The following is a 20,940-nucleotide window of genomic DNA, read 5'->3' on the forward strand; positions in this document are numbered from 1 at the left end:
CTTCTCTACATGTGCTATTACACGAAACTGGAAAATTAACTAAGAGTTTAAGGCTAAAAGGATAGAAATAAAAGGAGGGCCAGAGCTCATGCACAGTAAGTCAATATAATCAGGAGGCATTGATCAGTGGAACACAGAATGCTTTCATTGCCTTCAAAGTCGATACTGCAGAGGGAGAAATAGATGTACACAATTGTAAACACTCAGCCACAAAACACTTCACAGACAGCATTCAGTTCTTATGAATATTTTATGGATTTTGGTGTTTTGGTTGGTGTTTTGTTAGTTTGTTTTTCCACTTCTCTAGTCTATCACTTCAGATAAGTTGAACACAAATAAACAACAGACAAGAGCCAAGCTAAGCTCTCTGGTGCAGATTCATCTGACTGCAAGATCCCAACATCTGTATTTCACAGAATCACAGAATTGCCAGGGTTGGAAGGGACTTCAAGAGATCATTAAGTCCAACCCCCTGCTAAAGCAGGTTCCCTACAATCAGTCGCACAGGTAGGTGTCCAGATGGGCCTTGAATATCTCCATAGAAGGAGACTCCATAACCTCTCTGGGCAACCTGTCCCAATGCTCCATCATTCATACCATAAAAAAGTTCTTCTGTATGTTAGTACAGAACTTCCTATGTTCAAGTTCTAGGCCACTGGTCTTTGTCCTATCACTACGCACCTCCAAGAAGAGCCTGGCCTCATGCATTTGTCTCCCACCTCCCTTCAGATATCTATAAACATTAACCAGATCCCTTCTCAGTCTTCTTTTCCCCAGGCTGAACAGACCCCGGTTACTCAGCCTTTCCTCACATGGGAGATGCTCCAGGTCCTTAATCATCTTTGTGGCTCTCTGTGGACCCCTTCTAGGAGATACCTGTCTTTTTTGAACTGGGGAGCCCAGAATAAGTGTTTGAACAACCCTGCAGTAGTTTCTTAAATAGGTTGAGTGTTTTTTTTTCCTTTAAAGAGTTTTTTCACCAAGCATAAACATAGCCTAGGATGGTGTGCACCTTACAGACATCTAAAGTCACGTGAGATGGATTCCACCCAAAATGACCAAACTTCCCCAGTGTGAAACTTTTTCCAAAGATGAGCACAGGCTACTAACAGAAGAAAACTGGTGAGGCAGAGTGTGTGAATATTCACAGAAACTCAGTTTTCTTCCCTGAAGGAGTATTATCTGCACAAGAGCTATCAATCCACCTTCCCTTTTGGGCTGAAAGCATTGTGATTCTATGATTCCATGATTCTATGATTCTATGAGTTTTGGAGTAAAGCTAGTGCCAAACTTTAACAGATGAAAGCTTGTTGTGCAGAAGACAACTCTGCACCAACTGCTGGACATTACTGCGCCACTGTCTTGTGCTTTGACCACATTTTCTGCAGTGCGGAGTGTGCTCCCCTTTGTGCTTTTTCACCTTTCCTCCCCTCTTCATATTCTGACAGTTGAAATGGTTGTGGCAGCACAGAGGGCTCCACTGATCCCAAATTTGTGTCCTGGGGCGCCAAGGCATTGACCACTGGAACGCTGCCCTCAAATAATCAATTGAACAGGGTGGCACGCAAGCACTGCGCTGGCCAACCAGCGACAAGTTGGGGTATTTCCTCATTCTCTGGAGAGGAACCACTATTTGTTTGATAGAGGTCACCACCTGAAAACGTTGCTGTGCTCTCTTGGGCTGCCACTCTCCAGGAAAGAGGAGCTGGGAAGCCGGACGCCGGCTGTGGGAAGCTCAGGGGCCTGGAGGCCATTTTGGTTCTGGTAAGCACAGGCGTTTGCCTTCTTCCGTTTGTGTTATGAAGCAAAACCTTCTAAAACCCTCACTAACAATTAGAAGCTCACTCTTGCTGCCTTGCCTAACAAAGCTGCAGACAGAGAGTGCTTTTGTTTGCTGAATTCGTAAAGCATTTGGAGTGCTTCTGGCAATATGGAGTGTTTTCCTAAGCCATAATAACATGACCATATCATCTGATGTGTGCAGGTAGGACAGCTGCATTGATTCTGGTGGTGGAGGCTCTCATTAGATCTGGTAATTGTGGCAGTTCTCCTTTCAGCAGGAAGTGGTGTTGAGATAGGTTGGGGCTGGAACCCTCCCAGAATAAATCCGCTCTCTTCCAGCCGAAGCGACGTTGTACTCCTGTGCACCAGGTGAGAACCAGGCCCCTGAGGCTATGTGTGAAAGATCCTTCCCAGCAAGTCCCAGCTAAATGGGAGGAGGCAAGGCTGTGCCTGTGCTTGCTTGCTTCTCTCTGTGAGGGAGCAGATGAGGTTGGGCAAATGTATGGAAAAGCAAATGTGGGAACAAAGTGGGAAAGTGAGCAAGAAAAGGTCAGCATAAAAATGCATTGAGTATTTGGAGAAAGACAGTTAAAATATCCAGTACTTTTTTCATCCCCCCCCCCCCTCCCCCCCCGGCTTCATCCTTCCTTTGCACACTGTCTGTTTGGTTAGATTTTCATCTTTTGAAGCCAGATGGTTTTTTTTTTATTTTATTTTATCCAGATGCTTGCAAAATGCCTTGCCCAAATTTGAGCATTATGTAAACAACAGGTAATGACCATAAACCAAGAAACATGTCTGTTAATTGTTCCTTTCTGAAATAGTTGAATGCTGGATAACTCATTTTAAAGCTGGATTAAAACATATAATGTGATTATGAAGTACTCAGAAGATAATGCAGATAAGCAGTGTGCTCTTATTAAATTCACAGTCACAGAGATCCATCTTTTGCTGTAGAAATGCAAACTCAGAAGTCTCTGGCAATCTCAAAGACCTTGCAGCAATATCCTGCATCCCTCCAAATCAGAGATCTGTTGTCATGCCTTACCTCATTTTTTCCCGTCTTCATTCTGTCAATGAAGCTGGGTTCAGTATGCCTCTGGTTTTCTCAAATATGTTCCTGCTCTCTCCCATTTGAACCTTTTGCTTGGGAACACGACTCAGACTGATTTATGTACTCCCAGCCTGCTGAATACCTTCCCAACATCCACTTTTGACACAGAACTTGCAGGATTAGCCAATGCACGACTAAATTGAGGCAAGTTTCATTGTTTACTGCCTTGGCTATTATAAAAACTGTTTGCACATAACAAATGAAGGCATACTTGTGTGCACAGGTGTGTTTGCATGAATAACACAGTGTACCAAAATGGTGGGTATCCAGATCACCTTCCTTCTTTTATATTTCATAACTTGCTCATTGTAATGCGAAGCCTTCTGTGTCATAAGCCATCAACTTTCTCTGAGGATAGAAACCTACAGATTGAAATGTTGTGTTTTTATGCATTTGAAAGCCTTAAACTGGCATGAAGTGATGATAAAGACCATAGAATGGTTTGGTTTAGAAGGGACTTCAAAGATCATCTCCTCTAATCCCCTGCCATGGGCAAGGACATCTCTCACTAGATGAGGCCGCCCAGGGCCCCATTCAACCTGGCCTTGAACTCTTCCAGGGATGGGTCATCCACAACTTTCTTGGGCAATCTGTTCCAGTGCCTCACCACTCTCATTATGAAAAATGTCCTCCTTACATCCAATATAAATCTACGCTCTTTCAATTTAAAACCATTGTCCCTTGTCTTGTCCCTATGAGCCCTGGTGAAAAGCCTTTCTCCATCCTTCTTATAAGCCCTTTTTAAATACTGAACGGCCACGGTAAGGTCTCTCCAGAGCATTCTTATCTCCAGGCTATACAACCCCTGACCATGAAGAAGTTGTCATCAGTTTGTTCCATATAGTTAATGGCAATGTGAAAGTTCAGTTATCTCCTTTCCAGGAGTCTGAATCTCCCAGTCTTACTTGGAGAACTGTATATGGATCCAGTTCTGTACTGATCAGCCTTCTCTTTGGCTATATATAGCAGCTTGGGTGTAGTAGGAACTGGAGTTGTTCAGTTTGGTGAAGGGGGATCTAATAGCAACCTACACCACTATTGGAGGGAATGGCAAGGGTGACAGAGTGGTAGGAGAGAAAAAAATAAGGAGCAACAGCAGTGTTTGCAGCTTGTAAGGTTCATATGAGACATGAGGAAATATGTGTTCACTCAGATGATGTGGCAGTCCTGCAACAAGTTACCAAAAGTAGTGGTCGTAGCTCCATGCTTGGGGCTTTTCAAGGCTCAGCCACACAAAGCTAGGGCCAATGCAGATACCTAGTGTTGGTGGCAGCACTGGTTTCAGCAGGAGGTTGGGCTGGAGACCTGCAGAGATCTCTTTCAAGCCACAGAACTAGATGTGCTTACAGTTTTTCTGGATACTTTATCATGGGTGCCAAACAGCCCCATAACCTGTGGTCTTATCTACCCTTATCTGTAGATTTAGCATGTCACAGGAAACAGCCATGAAGGTTTGTCTACCCCTTGCTGTCACTATAGTTTTGACTGAAGTGCACCCATAAAATCATAGAATGGCTTGGGCTGGAAGGGACCCCAGGAATCATCAAGTTCCAACCCCCTGCCTGTGGCAGGGCCACCAACCTCCAGGTCTGCTACTAGACCAGGTCATCAGGTACTACACCATCTCATCTTCTACACAAGGCCTAAACCCCACCAGAAAACCTGCCAGGTGGGGTATTTGTGTGGCCACAGTGGTGTTCTCGATGTTCCCAACGCTCAGGCAATCGCCCGTTAACAACTGAAATATAACTCTCCATTCATTTCATACCAACATCTGTTTATTCCTGGCAATTTTAACTAAATCTAATTTAAACAATCCGGTTTGGAATTATTCCATTTTAAATAAAGGCTCTGAAGAGAACAGGCTCTGTATAACAATATTACCCGTGTCAGCCTTAACTAGAACATTTCTTGCTTCACATCTGATTCCTCTTTCACTGAGAAGGAAAACTGCTGAAATCCTGTGTCTCCAGTGCAGCAGTAACCCAACCCTTACTGCATCTTTCCCCAGCAGAGAGCCACCATGTGCACAGGGAAGTGTTCAAGGTGCATTGGGATCACCCTGTTCCCGCTGGCTGCGTGTGCTATAGTCTCCAACATCCTCCTGTATTTCCCCAATGGACGAGTTCTGCAGCTCAGTGAGATAACCGATCTGGTCTGGTTTTTCCAAGGCATTCTGGGAGCTGGAATACTGGTAAGAGTGAAGTGTTTCTTCTGTTTATGTTTTGCAGAACTTCTGTTAACGTAACAAAAGTCATGGCAATTCCTTTTCAGAAACATCTGAGTAGGTTAACTGGGAAGGTAGGGTATGGAGCTGAGAAAGTGCATCCAAGACTAAAAAAGTCCCCAGTTCCTGAAATACAGTGCATTCCCAAAATAAACATCAGCTTCTCCAGGTCATGAGTAAGACTGCTTTTCCACTGTGAAGAACAGTGATGTAGGTGATCATGTCTTTGCAGCCAAAGCTGAAAGGTCCTAAGCTCAGCCGGAGGTGGTGAGCTTTCACCTTGGATACAGTCCTTCCTTATTCCTCTCACTGATTTTATTCTCACAGAACCTATCTAAAAATATTAAGGGCAAAACTGAAATGTGTTTTGGTAGGTGTTCGTTAGTGACCCAGCCACCACTGTGTGAATGTGGAGCTGAAAATGACTTGAACCCCAAATGCCTCCCACGCTCCTCCATACTCAGCTCCTCTTGGATTTGGCCCGGTTTGTGTGTGCTGTTCTGTGACCAGTTCTCCATTCCATGACTCAGAAAAAAATTGTCTCCATCTGAATATCCGTAACCAGAAGGGAACGTATTTGGGAATACTGATATTTCCAGTTCATTAGAAGCCTACTCCGTGCACGTTCTTTCAGTTATCCACTCAGGTGCAGACAAAAAGCTGAGCAAGTGGCATGCCTATGGCAAACAGGGGCTGTTACGCAGCCCGGACAGATGGTAAATTAGTGCAGAGATGGCTACCGGCACATCAGGAAACCAAATGTTTAGAAATAATTAACTTAGAAAGAAGTAAATCTTATTCAGTCGGGCCATGATGCAGCTACCACTTACGTCTATAGAAAACTACAATGGATGTGGTTCAAACTTATATTTCCTCCTGCAGAAATGTGGTATAAGATCATTCAATAAATTGCTCCCCATCAGCAGCTTACCTGCTTCTTCTTCTGGCTGCCACTTGGGCATATTACTCACACTGAGCTTGAACGTAAGCAATGAGTGTGTGGAAGGAAGCTTAAAGGAAGAACTACATGAGAGACAGATGGAAAATTGGTATCAGTGCAAGCCCAGGAGTCATTGGCGTTCAATGAAAGGAGAGGCAAATGTCAAGCATGAAAGCATCACAAGCTCATTCAAAACATGCCTTTTTTTAAGGCTGCCACAGAGGCTTTCCTGTGGTCAACACTGCATACTTTAAAAGTGAGAACAGCAAAGGGAGAGGGGAGGAAGCATTTGCATTGGCCTCCAAAACACAGACACCAGCAGTAGAAGTAATTATCAATCCACAAATACTGCCATCGAGAGTACGTGTTTTCCAGAAGACAGTATGAGAAATGCCCACAGGTGGAGTAGGGAAAGAAAACACTGTCGTCGGCTCCATCTTCCAGGTGCTGGAAGTGTGGAAAAATGGCATCTGGTTCCTGGGCCATACAGAGAGTAATGCAGAGGGCAAGAATACACCATGACTGGAGCCTGGGCAGTATCCTGACTCCGCAATAAGACAGACTGGGCTGCATAGATCTCCCCCATGAAAACATACTTGCCTCCAACTGGAAACTCAACCCACTGATGGATGCCCAGTTCATCAGCACGCTCCTCAGCTGAGCAGCCAGTCCTGCTCTTTCCTTCTCCCATTGCTTCTCTAATTGGAATTTACATGACATGAAAAACTCTCCATTTACTCACTGCCAAAGTTTAGGTCATAAAGAAATGAAGATTCTCTCCATGTGCCATAGTAACATCCTTCCTGATGGAAAGTCTGTGAGAAGCACTGGGAAACGACTGTTTGAGCCACGGCTCACTTGCAGTCCTCATTTTACGGACAGCAGCCAAATCTAGCAACTTCTCATTCCTGGATCAAAAAGCGGGTGTTTATAATCAGATAGTGAAAAAGAAAAAAAGAAAAGAAAAAGCTGCCAGGCAGACCCTTCATGATGAGCCGGGCTAATAAATGAAAGTGCTTACAGCTTAGATGAGAAACCTCTGATGAAGAGACAGTTCTGGAGGAAAAGGTGCACTAATTCAATGGATAGAAGTGCTAGCTCTCCCTGAAAGCCAGATGGCAATGTACTGGGACTGCCTTGGGGACCACTTGTGTTTAAGAGTTGTCTATTTTCAGGAAGAGGTCTTTTAATCTCACTTCTCTGCCCTTGTAAGACTCCATCTGTGGTCAGACAACCAGAGTAGGTGCTGGAGGCTGTCCCTGAGGGGAGCATAAAATGTAACCAGGAGTAAATTCATCAGGAAATGGTTCGGGGTTACGAGTCTGAGGAGGTTTCATAACACTGTCCTGCGCAGTCTTAAATGGATATTCACACTACATACATAAATTCCCAGGACTTCATTCACCATGGACATTCTGCTCTTCATCTCCTACGTGGGACAACATCTCATCAAGCTGATTTTATATCTTTTCCATTTTTCTTTTCTTTTTTTTTTTTTTTCCCCTTCTCCTTTCATTAACTTTACAGGAACCGTTTCCTACTTTGTAAGATACTGTTTTCTTACACGGCTCTGTGAAATGCATGCAGTCACAGTGGTGGGCAGAGGCAAGGCAGCAGGAGCGCTTGGCTGCACAGCTAGACTGATAAAAAGCTTTCTTGCCCTCAGGCTACCAAACTAAATGCAGCCTTTCCTATCTCCAGAGCACCTGTGTAAGTGGCATTATGTCCTGAGATGCAGATGGTTGCTGACTGCACTGTATCTGTCCAGACCCACCTGTTCATTACCACGGAGAAAGCTGATGTGAACTGGGAGTTCCCTGCTGAGTGAAGTCCATTGTGAAGGTTTTCTGGAAGCTCAGCATGAAGAACAAAAGCTAAATGTGTTTCAGGAAGCTTAAAACTGATTTCCCAATTATAATTCAGACCAGGATGCACAAAGGATTTAAACTACCGTAACTGAAGTTGTGCCAGGGGAGGGTCAGGTTGGATATTAGGGAAAATTTCTTCTCAGCAAGAGTGGTGATGCACTGGCATAGGCTGCCCTGGGAGGTGGTGGGGTCACCGTCTCTGGAGGTGTTCAGGAACTGTGGAGATGTGGCACTGAGGGATGCAGTGTGTGGGCATGGTGAGGGTGGGCTGATGGTTGAACAAGGTGATCTTGGAGGTCATTTCCAACCTTAGTGATTCCATGAATCTATGATCCTATAACAGAAATCTTGCCGCAGGGATACAGAAATCTCTTTAGATTCTACTAAAGTGAAAGTCAAGAGGGAAAGGTTTTGTTTTGGCTCATGGAAATTTTTACTCTCTCAAGATAACCTCTTTTCCTTTATTATATTTATTACAGACAACTGTAATGCCAGTCTTCTTCCTTAGTTACTTTCAGCAAGCACAGGCATCTCAACTGGTATAACTCACAGAGAAGAGCCAGAAAGTAGTTTGCATTTGAGGAAGATGAAGCTTCAACTCCTAGACTTTAACAGCCACCCAAGCAGAAGGACTGTGCGCCAATTCAACTTGTGCTTTTCTCGCAGGTTATTTTGCCAGCATTCATGATGCTGGGAGCAGGCGGAGCAGGATGTTGCGCTAACAGATGTGGGGTAAGTAGATGTGTTGAAATGGTGCTATGGGGTTTGCACAATAGCTCTGAAATGGCTGCTCAGCAGGTGGAAACGTAAAATAACAAACCATCACACCACCATCAGCAGCCAAGTCAGGGAAATGCAGAAGAAGAGCTTGATTTGCAGCGTCCCTAGGCTGAGGCTAAGAGCTCATTTATCTAGCAAGAATGTAATGATATTGCAGACACTGATATGAGAGGAATTGTACTCAGTCAGGGCAGGTACTGGGGCATTTAGCCACAGCACTGAGGGTAGGGGAAGCAAAGATACTTCACCTCACCCTGCAAAAAGTAATGCATATCTCCAGTTTCCTCCTGCCTGAAGTGATAGTCCTCTTTCCTCCAACCTCCTCCATGGCAATTTGCTTTCCCATAAGATTTATCCCTGCTTACCTCTGTATGGGCAGATGGGGCACCTGCTAAAAGCCTGAGATTCTATGGCTGGCACTTAGGAACCAGCACTGCTTCCCAAGGGCTGGACCCTATGGGAGGCTCTGACCCATAGTATGAATTTGCCCAAGGGCTGTGTACATGAGAGGTGCAAATGCAATTTGGGCACTCTGTCATCCAGACAAAGGCCAGAGAGACTTTTTCTCTTGATAATTAAGAATATTATAAAGCAGCATATAATACAGACATCTCCATTAATTTTCATGCCCAGGGCACAAACTTCTCCGAGGCCATCATTATTAGCAGGAATAAACTTTTATGTGTTTTTTTTTCAGTCTGTATCCTCCCCAAGAGCAGCCTATAGTGAGAGATTCTGTGCAATAAAGCACTTCTTCTGTACTCTCCAATTAATGTTTAGTTTGATCCATGAAATGATCTTTACCTCTTCGAGATTTTTCATTTTACTTGGTTCACTATGAATAATACAAAAATAACATTCTTCATTAGGATGTCAGTGAGTACATCCCGAAGGACAAGCCATTACATTGATTTTACTGAATGTCATGTTCACATCAAGGAGGATTTGCTAATGATGGCCAAGCAGGCCAACTGCAGAGCTGGCATGTGAGCTCTCCAGTCTCCCTTCCTCCCGACAATAAATAGTACGCAGCAAAAGTCAAATGTCCCAGGACAGGCTGTGTTTCTCCCTCAGCCCATTGACTCCGGTGGTATCACAGTGTTGCCAGTAGCCCACATCTGCAGACCTCCACATGCTCCTCTGCCCACCACCACCCTCCTTTTGATGTCTGAGAGGTCCCGGCTCTGCCCCTTGGTGGCCAGGTATCCTGTCTGTACTTTCCCAGCGCTGATAGGTAATGGACAAACTGTTCTTCCGCTTCCTTATTTGAACTGGATAATCCATATGGGTCCCTCCCAACTCAGGATATTCTACAATTCTATGATTCTTATTTGCAGTTATAGAGGCATACAACAAACATTGTTGAGAAAATGGTTTATGTTCTGCTCTATCTGTAGAAAGAAAGCCAACGGACAGATAATGAAGCTTCTCAGACACTACACTAGGGAAAAGTCTTGATGAGGAGAATACACACTTGAAATACCTGTCTTCCAAGACTCTGGAAATTGCCCACCTCTTAACAGTGGAAAAGAGCATAGCTGTACAAGCCATCCAATGGCATAAACAGCATGTAGCCCAACACAGATACGAGTTGGGGGCACAGGCAAAAAACAAGCTGCTATGAATGGCATTAAAAAGCATATTCCCTGCAAAGCCCTTTGGGAGAAGTGATTTCCAAGCAGTGTGAAACATAGGAGTTGGATTCAATGATCATTGTAGGTATCTTCCAACTCGAGATATTCTATGGTTCTGTAGAAGAGGCAACTTTTGTAGGGAGATCTGAAGACCAATGATGCGTTTCTTCAGGATAAAGAATCTTAGGAAAAATTTACTTTGGGGCTAGTGGGAAAAAATGCACAAAGACCCACAAGGTTGCTCAGACACCCTGACTATATGGGCTGTGTACCCAAAGCCAGGAACGGTGTGAGTCATCAGGCTCTGGAGAGCAGAGGAGCTCTGGGACTGGTTAAGACACGTACAGTGGCAGTTCTGGGAGGATCTGAAATGAGGTCCACAGGTCTTGGTGGTTTGTCCACCGTCTTCCACCCGCTGGCAGAGAAATAACCCTCACTGGAGGTACTGAGGCATCACTGAGGTCCAAGGATAGTTTCTGCTTGGGTATCTTAGATGTAAAATGGTCACTTAGACACAGTGCTCAGCATTGCTTTTCAAAGAAAAAGAAAAATGGGTAGAGAACCTGTAGTACTCCAAGTTATTACTCAATCAGAACATTACCATTTTCCTCAGGGTTGAGACTCTGTCCTATGATAATTTGTGCAATCCCTAGTTTAATAGCTCCAGACTTCATCACAGTCTTTCCATGCTAAGTATCAACAACAACAGTAAGAATAATTACTGTATTTCCCCTCGTTTTATTCCTCTTCTGTGATGTCCTGTTCATAGTGATTATGGGCTGCATTGAGTAATTTTTTTCATTAATCCCTTTAAAATTGTTGCCGGCCAACACATCTAGATAGCTTCTTGTTCTTGCATTATGAAGTAATGATTTTGAAAAGTAACAGATGTAGAAAGCTTCAGTGTCCTGCAGCTTAGCATGTACACCACTGAAAGCATTAGCAGCACTGGCCAACAAGGAAAAAAGCCCCCTGAAAAACAGTTTATGTCACTGCCTCAGCAAACATACTCCAGCGTGTCCCACTACACCTTCCTTAGTCGTTACTAGTAGAACAAGAATAGCTTTTACAGCTTTCCAGACCAACTAACTTAGATAATCAAGATATGCAGATAGCCAGATAGGTTATTAATTCCCGAAAAACAAACAAAAGCAAACAAACAAACACAGAAACAGAAAAACAGGGCAAAAAGGAGCAGTGCAGAGCAGGACCAGCTGGGACAGAAGGAACTTCACCAGAGCGGCTGGTGCAAATGCTCAAAGAATGAATGCTAAAAGTCTTCATTAGACTTTTGTCATTTGTCGTAGACATTTGATATTAGTCAGCACAGACTAACTATGTGAAGAATAAAGCACTGAAACTGTAGAAGAAAGCAAAAACGGTCAGCAAAATCAGCAAAAATGATAGCAAAATATTTTCAAGAGGTAGAGGCCAGGCCAACACCATGAGAAAATAATAATTGCTACAAACTCAAGCATCCCAGCTGAGACTTCATATTGCAACTGAAAACCAAATGAGGAAAATATATATATATATATAAAATAAAAGTGAAAAGTGAAAACGGTGTAACAAGGGTAAATGCTGAACAGTTGAGATGATGAGATAGTAAATAAAATTGGATTTCCATGGAATATGCATCAAGCCTGCAGAACAATCTCCAGGACCATCTAATTAGTGGGGGGCTGTGTCTAGCAAATGCCAAGAAGAGCCAGTTCAACAGCTACACTGCAGCAACAACTGCAGCTGAGTCCCCTTCAGTGACAAGTAAACCTTTGGCTATATGATCATAGGCACAGTAAAAGAAGTACGTGAGATGAAGCCAAGCATGCATTCAAGAGATTTCAAAGGAGAAAATCCTGTGTCAAAGAACAACCACGAAAGCTAACACCAACGGATACTGCTAGTACTACTAGTACTAACCACTGTAACACAGTAATAGTAAGAGAGCATTTGTCTTTTTTTATCATAATTGTCAGTGGGTCTGTTGTGCTGATCGTAATTGAAATCCTTTAACCAAGATGTAGAACTCACAGATGAAGTAAATGAGAAAACAGACAGGGAGAAATGGTTCAGCTTAGGTAGGAGTTTCAGATGCAGTATCAGTCACTCACCGTCACTGTGGAGCACAGCTGGTGATCTTATTATGAGAGACAAGGCATCAGCTACAGCCCAGGCACTGCTTTGATCCAGGACAATTTTTTACCTACATTTTGCTGACCATAATGCTCCACTAAGACACAACTCAGCCGAAATGCAGATAAAGACAAGAGTGTCCAGCTTGGTAAAAATCAGACAGAATTGTGAATCAGTATGATGAAATAAGTTTCCCAAGATACCACAGCAACTTGCAATCCAGGGATTGCTGTGGAGGCAAAGAACACACAAAATGAGTCAATTCACACACTGACAACAGGCAAGAATGTACAAAAAGCAGTAATGTCATCCTCTGGCAAGTTGGAAACTGCGTCTGCCAGCTTGAACATGTCTGGATAGGGCATAGTTTTCACAGCTGTGTCACAAATCTCCAAGGTGGACAGTGGATATTTCCATCTGGCTCTGCAGTACAGAGCTCTGCAGAGCAGCTGACATTAGGACCTTCCTTTTGGACTGGTAGTTGTCTGGGATTTGCTGGCTCTGGGGAAATGGAGGCCTGAGGTGCCTGGCTTCAAACCCAAGTCATGGACGGGAGTGTTCTCCATGTGCTTCCTCAGGCTTGCTTGTGCCCTGACCCTTAGGCCACAGGGTTTCTTCTCTCTTCTTGGCAGAGCTGTGAACAACCACAAGCCTTGTTAAGAACTCCTAACTGGACTAGTGGGTTGCCTGTCCCAGATGCAACGCTAGTAGCACCTGTCTGAGTGTCTTATTCCTATTTACAGACAGCAATACATCCCATACATTAGTGGAAAACTGCCCCAGAGCAAAAGGAACAGTTCTGTGAAGGTAAAGAAACATAGAATATCCCAAGCTGGAAGGGACCCACAAGGATCACTGAGTCCAACTCCTGGCTCCACACAGAACCACCCAAAACCCCTATGTTTGAGAGTGCTGTCTAAAGGATGCATTCTGCCACCAAAGGAATATGTTCCTGACAGCTAATAGAGAAAATAAAGAGTATATTATAAACAAAATGTATTTTTAAAACATGATTAGCATTTGTTAAAATTCCTTCTGCTAAGATACAAATCTAAAATCTGAAAATACGTAATGTCTTATTGTTTGAAAATCTTGGCACCTGATGTACTACTGGTTGACATAAGATCTGAAATACACTTGAAATTAAACAGCTTTTTATGTATTTGATTATTAAAACCAACATTACATTGAGAAGTGTTAAGTCTCAATTTACGCCAGTTTTTGACTTAAGTCAAACAGAGCATGGAGGTAAATGGAGAAAATACCTTAAAAAGGGTACCCAAAATACTACTGTAGGAACACAGAATGGCTTGGGTGAGAAGAGACCTTAAAGCTCATCGAGGGAACCTGTTGTGGGCTGGTTGCCCCCCACCAACTCAGGCCACCCAGGGCCCATCCAACCTGGCCTTGAGCACCTCCAGGGATGGGGCACCACAGCTCTCTGGGCAGCCTGTTCATTTGATTCATTTCATTGATTCATTGACACATGAAGCAGAATTTTCACAATGAGTGGTGGTTACCACATTTCAAGCTATTGCAAAATGAAGGAAAGCAGCAATAAGAAAGACTCTGTTACATTTCTCATCAATTGGCAAAAATTACTAATGCATACCTCACTGCTTTCATACCTGATTCAGAAATTGCTTGTTTCAGTTGGTTGAAGGGCTGAGAGAGGTGCTCAGGGAGAATAATTTGGAATGGTAAGGCATATGAAATAGACCACATCTATCAGTTTCATTCATGGCTTTTGGAAAGTAAGCTCATCAGATTTATAACAATAAAAACTATTAAATCTCTGGTCTTATCTACTTTTAAGAGTAAAACACATACAATCTGAAACCCTCTTATATCTAGGATGACCGAACTAGTTAGAAATCAACTCTCTTTTATTCCACAGATATCGTTCTATGACTTTTATCGTATAGTAGAAAACAGATTGCTTCCTTCCCATTCAATGGAAGCTTTCCAAGGTATTCAGTGCCTGTGTGTGTGTGATACTGAAGGCCTTTTCCCTTTCAGATGCTGCTGTCAGTGCTTCTGGCTCTGCTGGGGTTTGCAGGAGCAGTGTACTGTGCAATCTTCTCCTCAATGGGGCTGATTGGGGGCCCTCTGTGTGACACGGGTGATGGAGAATACCTCTACCCTTTCAGAAACAACACTCTGGAGTGAGTATGACTTACAGGCTCCTCTCAGTTTGCGTTCCCTGATTTCGCTGTTCTTCCTTTCATAGAAAACTTACTTTTTTTTAAGTGAACAGATGGTCAACACTGTCTACATGTTCCAGCATGTTCCAGCTGGTAACCCTTTGGCCAAGAACTTACCTATAGGCAAAGTGCCTACGTTTCTCCCATTGTGCTTGTCAGCAACCCCTTGTGCGCGTCGCACCATGCCTTCAAAAGGCTGCTGAGTGATGAGCTGTGACTATCATCAGAGTCAAGAGGAAGTATTTGATAATTATGCCATATTAATCTGTTAAAACAACATGAATTGAGTCTACTCTGCCTACTTCTGAAAAGTAAAGCAAAAATCTCCTTTGAACCTTTAAAGGAAAACTTGGCAACCACACTCTTCAAGCCAGACCTAGACATGATGGATGGGGTGAGATACCTCAGCAGAAAAGGAGAATATGGAGAAATATTTTAAAACCATTAGACACCTTAGGTTTCAGCTGTGAGCTGAAATGTTTCAGCTGTGAGCATGCAGAAAAGCCTGGGTATAGTCATTAATTGCATCTCTGCAAAGGGAATCCTAAAGAGAATCAGCAGATTTACCACTTGCAGTATAATTTGAGACTCCCTTTTCACACTGTGCAAACAAATTCAAAGAATGTAAAGCCAGAAAATGCAAAGCTGTTCTATAATGGCATACAGGTGAGAAATCATTCTCAAATTCATATTTTCTAATACATTGCCAATTATTCTTTTTTATAACAGATACAATTATTTGTTCAACCAGACAACATGGAGCATTTGCAAAGAACCTGAAAACATCATCCTTTGGAACATTGTCCTTTTCTCTATTCTCCTGGCCATTGGTGTGATTGAAGCAATTCTTTGCTTAATTCAGGTCACCAATGGTCTCATTGGCTTTGTGTGTGGCACATGTATGAGGAGAAGAAAGGTTGGTATGCAGTAAAAGATAACAGAGAGATTTACCTTCTTACCACTTCTTTAATGGTAATGGTATGTAATCAGAGAGAGATGCACAACCCCTGACCAAAGGCCTCTGGAAAGCAGAGGCAGTTCAGATGCATTTGCACATTATTAGTCTCCATCTCAGCGTAGACTGGGATAACTCAGCTCTCAGATATTTCAGGACAGCTGAGAAGTGTGATACTTCCCATACTCAGTTGCACATTTGTGTTCCTGCTCAAGAAGACTTTTGGATGAAGTGTAATGGACCTCCAAAAATGTGCAAATGGGAAAGATAAGAAATAGAGGAATTTTTTGTTGGTAGTAAAAACGTCATTTTACAAAACTGTAGAAAACTTCTTTCCAATTTCATTTATCACCACTGCTTCCTTTCCAACCTTTGCTTTCAGTGTACAAGATGCTTGCATGAAGTCTGGTATCCCTCTGGAATATGAATTAACCATCTTTCATTCATTGCCTTTCAGACAAACATTTCGGGAATGTGAACCACCTGCAGGGGATACCAAGACATGCCTTGAGCTGCAAAGTCATACATTACAAAAATAATGCATTGTGCTGTATTTATGAGGGGGAACAAAGAAACCAGCAAATATTCGGCAGTGTCAGGGGGGTAAAATGGATTTCTTAAATGAAGAAATCGAGGTTGAAAATGGCTCGGTCTTTTACATCTGAGACCCCAGATTTTCATCTCTCTAAATACTCCTGCTGAAACTCAGGTAGTGCCAAAAACACAAATCTGTCTGGTCCGTTCTGCTATGTTTATATATAAAGTAAGGTCCCCAAGTAGAAGCTCACCATTTCCCCTCTGCAAATCACTGACAATGTATGTATTTATCAGCTGCACAAAGCAGGATGTAAATAGCTCTGCCTGGATGTAAATAGTTTCCTATCTCTCCCAGACTTACTTTGAGCTCACGTGTGTTCCTTTCACCTTGCTACCCAGGAACCCAGTTTTGCTTTAGGATCCACAGAGAATATATTGAGCTGCACCTGCAGCACTGCAGAGTCAAATGAAGCACACAGACTTCAGCCTCCCTCAGCCACCCTGGATCCAAATCCCTTTCTTGTTTGCTATCTCACTGTCACGAAAGCCCAGTTCTTCAGGAGCATCTGATACATGCAGTAGCCCTGGAAGAGCATTTTGGTCAATGTAGACCATAGATTTTGGAGCAGGAGTTTAACTAAGTGCAAAGGAGAACTTCAGCATTGTTTTTGCCCTCACAACACTGTGTAGAAGTCTCACTAAATTCCACACAGCTTTGTAGGGCTGTTCTAGAATAGATCACATGCACGAGCAATTAACTGGAAAAGAAAAACATTAAATCAATAAGGCGAGTAATTACACACAGCTCAGTAACAAATCAGAGATATAATCTGAAAGGCAGCAAATTGCATAAGTCTTAGTGTTACAGCAACAGTAACCCAAGGAGGATCTGCGTAATTCTCCACCATCATTTACAGTCAAGCCCTTCATGCCAAAGCCCATGACTGGCGAGTTTCAGAATCCCCATCGCGTCACTGACTTCCTGAAAGGCTAATTCTTGGGCATGCCTCTGACCTCCCTGAGTCAGGCAAACTGTAAGAACATTGTTATCCGTCCTGAATGCCTGTAGAGAGTTATGAAAACATGAATATATCTAAAACTGTTGGAATCCATTTTCCAAAATGAGGCACTTAACGTTTTCTCAGCCAAGTGTCCATTTTTCTGTATTGTAGCGTGAGAGAAAGCCTTCTGTGCACACCCAGACCTCCCACACACACACAAGGCCATATGTGCCATCCTCTAATGCAGCACACGAACACTTTGCAAAAACTGGTGAAGGAAATGTCAGCTGTGCTAAGAAGAGGAGCACACGGACACTTCCTTGAAGCATAACTTCAGCCCTGGAAGCAAGGAGCCTGGCCTATGAAGCTTAAAATACGTGTGGTAAAGCGAGTGTAAGACTCATTCAGGTTTGCCAATGTGACTTAGGTGCATCCAAACTTGCCAGGTAGCCTAAAATCTGATGTATGCTGTAAACAGCAAAGCCTGGGCAATACCGCCATAAAAAAAGCAGACACCAGTTGATTATCAACTGGGAAGGAAGTCAAGGAGGCAGCCAGGAGGATGCTCAGTATGTAGTCAGACTGAGAGACAGGGTTGATGAGATCTTCATGTCCCTTAAACATCAGCCCTGCCCTCACCCTTGAAGTTTTGTCTCCCTGTTTCTTATCTCAACAAGAGAGCCAGTTTGGGCTTCACCAGCATGAGTACAAGGAAAGATACCCACCTGTATGTAGCATCCCACAGAAAGGTAAATGTACTGCTGCCACCTGTTTGTTCCCAGCTGTCCTGCCCCAGGGATGCTTAGTGTTGTGTCTGTATACTAATGGGGACACCTCTGTAATCACTGGTTTCACTGATATATGTAAATATTAAATATTGTTATTCTGAAATTGTGTGCTGCTTTGATTTCTGTGACCTAAATGGCTCATGGCTTCAAACTAGTTGCAATAGGAACAAAGAATCAGAGAATCAGAGAATAGCAGAATCATTAAGGTTGGAAAAGATCTCCAAGATCATCTGTCCAACCATCAGCCCACCATGCCCACTCACCACGTCCCTCAGTGCCACATCTCCACAGTCCTTGAACATCTCCAGGGATGGTGATTCTACCACCTCCCTGGGCAGCCTGTGCCAGACTAAGAATTACATGGAAAGTAATTCTGTGAGGCCCCTGCTCAGCCTCCAGGTGCCACTGCAGGTGGCTGGGGTCTCCTGTATGTCCTGTGTCACACCTAAGAACCCCTCACAGGTTTCCAGAGACCCAGCTATCTCAGCTGTGGAGATGGTCAGGGCTGCCAAAAAGATGTCTGCAGGATAATAACAATAACATCAGCATTGGCATGGACAGAGAATTGACCCAACTGAAGATAAAATGCATAATTTCAGAACTGGTGTTGCTACTGATTTCAATTGTGGTCTTTTTTTTTCCAAAATGGAAAGAATTATTTCTTTTTTCATACTGGATACATGAAGAATTTAGTAAAACTAAGGAATTCATAATATTCTTCTGTATCTTCTTTTATTTCTACTTGTCCCTTATCTGTCTTCAATCTAACTATCTATCTATACACCTATTGTTTCCATACCTATATTTTCACCCTGAAGAGTTACAGTCAAAACTCAGACAGATATAATGACCAAATATTTGCAAGGATAAAAAAAAAAAGGAAGTTGAATTCTTCTCTTCCTCTTACAACTGCAACTGATGCAGAAGATCAGCCAGATACAAAGCTGTACTGGTCAGAAGAGATAATACTCCTCATTCGGATAATGCTCCTAAGAAATGAGAGAAAGTGTTCCTGGGGTTACCTTGGCACCGTAATAAAACTGTAGACCAAGCACACTATTTAAAAACTGCTTCAGAGACCAACAGCCTCGTGCTGCAGCTGCCAGGGCTAAGGATGTGATTCAATATCTGGGCTGGAAACCGCATGTTGGGTCAGACCTCCCATTTCAGGAGGAACCATTTTGATGCAAATGGCTCAGATGCCTCAGCCCTCAGTGCTCCCTTTCTCCTGGCACAGAGGGAAGCAAACCAGCAGAAAGGTCCTCACAGGTGTCCCTGAGCTATGGCTTCTGCTCTGCTGTCCTTCCTCAAGCCTCTCTTGGCTTCCTCTCTTGGTTCCTTTCTTTCTCTTTGGCAAAAAGAAAGGCCTTTCCGTGGCCTTTTATTTGTTCTATATCTCTTCCAGTTGGTCAGCTTCAAAACCTGTAAGTGCTCCCCATTGTGGGTGACCAACCTTCTGGCTTGCTTGGGTCACACTGAGTGAAGAGGAATTTTCTTGGGCCAGTGTACTGATAGTTGCAGAGTGATGGGTGCATGCCCAGGGCCTGGCTGGGCCACTTGGCAGGGAAGAGCTGCCACCATGATGGCTTGGGGCAGGGGGTGGCTGCAGGACGGGCTGGGCTGGGCCATGTGTGCCCCATGGGCACGGGTTGGACATGTCTGGCTGTAGATCATTTCCAGCATAGACACAAAACTACCCAGCACTCCTCTATTCTTTGCAGACCAAGCACACTATTTGAAAAACTGCTTCAGAGACCAATGGCCTGGTGCTGTAACTGCTGGGTTTTGTCTGTTAAAACTGACTACTGACTACTTCAGAGCTTATGTCATCAAGATCAAATGATAAGGAGACCTGGACCAGGTCTGAGCACCTGATCTAGCTGTAGATGTTCCTGTTTACTGCAGGGGAACTGAACTAGATGACCCCTAAGGGTCCCTTCTGACTCAAATGATCCTATGATGATTCTATGAGAAAGTATGAGCTCAGTAGAGTATCCCAAGTATTTATCCTTTGTGCCTCGTAGACTGACCTAAAATAGGTCAGTGAATCATATCCCAGAATTGGATACTTCTCCCTCCAGGTTAGGCATGGAGCTCTTTGTGGTTGGTGCAGAGCTGGCACCCTGAGCTGCAGCTCCATCACAGACAGGAGGTGAATCCCTTTCCTTTTCCTTTTCCTTTTCCTTTTCCTTTTCCTTTTCCTTTTCCTTTTCCTTTTCCTTTTCCTTTTCCTTTTCCTTTTCCTTTTCCTTTTCCTTTTCCTTTTCCTTCTCCTTCTCCTTCTCCTTCTCCTTCTCCTTCTCCTTCTCCTTTTCCCTTTCCTTTTCCTTTTCCCTCTTCCCTCTTCCCTCTTCCCTCTTCTCTCTTCCCTTTCCTTTCTCCTTTCTCCTTTCTCCTTCTCTTTTTTATAAAATAGAAGCAATAACTGAGAGTCACCTAGTGGCAAAAGAGCACAACAGACTCAATGGGGAATTGGTCTTAATGCAATTTCATGCTTGTACAATGCTTCTTGTAGACATTATATATATCAGCAAAACCACCTCAGCTTCAAATACCTTACACACACATTTTCTCTAGTCTCTTCCATCTCGGTGTGTAAAGTTCTCACTTACATTTTGTCCTACCACAACTGCCTCCTGTTGTCCTTCTCAAAAAACATCCTTCTCAAAACAGTGGTGAGGCAGTGGCACAGCTGCCCAGGGAGGTGGTGCAGTCACCGTCCCTGGAGGTGTTCAAGAGCTGTGGAGATGCAGCACTGAGGGACGTGGTCAGTGGGTATGGTGGAGTTGGGTTGATGGTTGGACTGGATGATCTTGGAGGTCTTTTCCAACATTAATGATTCTATGATTCTATGAAATGAAGATGTGCTGCCTTCATATCTTAGAAAGCAGTGCCTTCAGTGGGTCAGCGGTAAATCTCCTTTCCCTGCTCCCTGGGCATATTTTGGTTATTGTTGTAGGTTTAGTTCAGACAGCTT

General features: G+C 43.5%; 2 protein-coding genes across 10 annotated transcripts in view; one reads left to right on the top strand and one right to left on the bottom strand.

Annotated features, from left to right (window-relative positions):
• Positions 1-12,620, bottom strand: part of HEPHL1 (hephaestin like 1) — a 54,894-nt gene extending 42,274 nt beyond the window's left edge. For 2 of the 3 annotated variants that reach the window (XM_025146895.3, XM_046899742.1), the window contains exon 1: positions 12,457-12,620. The gene's annotated coding sequence lies outside the window, so the exon portion shown is untranslated. Of the gene's footprint in view, positions 1-2,830; positions 4,170-12,456 lie in introns of those variants that run through there. The other variant, XM_046899741.1, reaches the window with a different exon arrangement.
• Positions 1,684-18,066, top strand: TM4SF1a (transmembrane 4 L six family member 1a). 7 transcript variants are annotated; one of them, XM_040700342.2, is made up of 7 exons: positions 1,684-1,764; positions 1,985-2,151; positions 4,908-5,090; positions 8,598-8,663; positions 14,498-14,643; positions 15,412-15,598; positions 16,095-18,066. In XM_040700342.2, the coding sequence occupies exons 3-7, from the start codon at positions 4,920-4,922 to the stop codon at positions 16,113-16,115; spliced, it is 591 nt and encodes a 196-aa protein (XP_040556276.1). In that variant the 5' UTR covers positions 1,684-1,764; positions 1,985-2,151; positions 4,908-4,919; the 3' UTR covers positions 16,116-18,066. The 7 variants fall into 7 exon arrangements, with proteins under 7 accessions (XP_040556276.1, XP_040556293.1, NP_001264759.1 ...); XM_040700359.2 differs by having other exon boundaries at positions 4,911-5,090; NM_001277830.2 differs by having other exon boundaries at positions 2,058-2,151.
• The last annotated feature ends 2,874 nt before the right edge of the window (positions 18,067-20,940 follow it).

The sequence above is a fragment of the Gallus gallus genome, chromosome 1, assembly GCF_016699485.2.
Source record: "Gallus gallus isolate bGalGal1 chromosome 1, bGalGal1.mat.broiler.GRCg7b, whole genome shotgun sequence".
In the NCBI taxonomy this organism is placed as follows: Eukaryota; Metazoa; Chordata; class Aves; order Galliformes; family Phasianidae; genus Gallus; species Gallus gallus.

What these genes read in the sequence shown, in the direction of transcription:
- TM4SF1a (XM_040700342.2), top strand. Translation starts at nt 4,920, where the DNA reads ATGTGCACAGGGAAGTGTTCAAGGTGCATTGGGATCACCCTGTTCCCG. An exon ending in TTCTGGGAGCTGGAATACTG is followed by an intron (nt 5,091 to 8,597) that starts GTAAGAGTGAAG and finishes CTTTTCTCGCAG; the next exon opens with GTTATTTTGCCAGCATTCAT. An exon ending in TTCAGAAACAACACTCTGGA is followed by an intron (nt 14,644 to 15,411) that starts GTGAGTATGACT and finishes TTTTTATAACAG; the next exon opens with ATACAATTATTTGTTCAACC.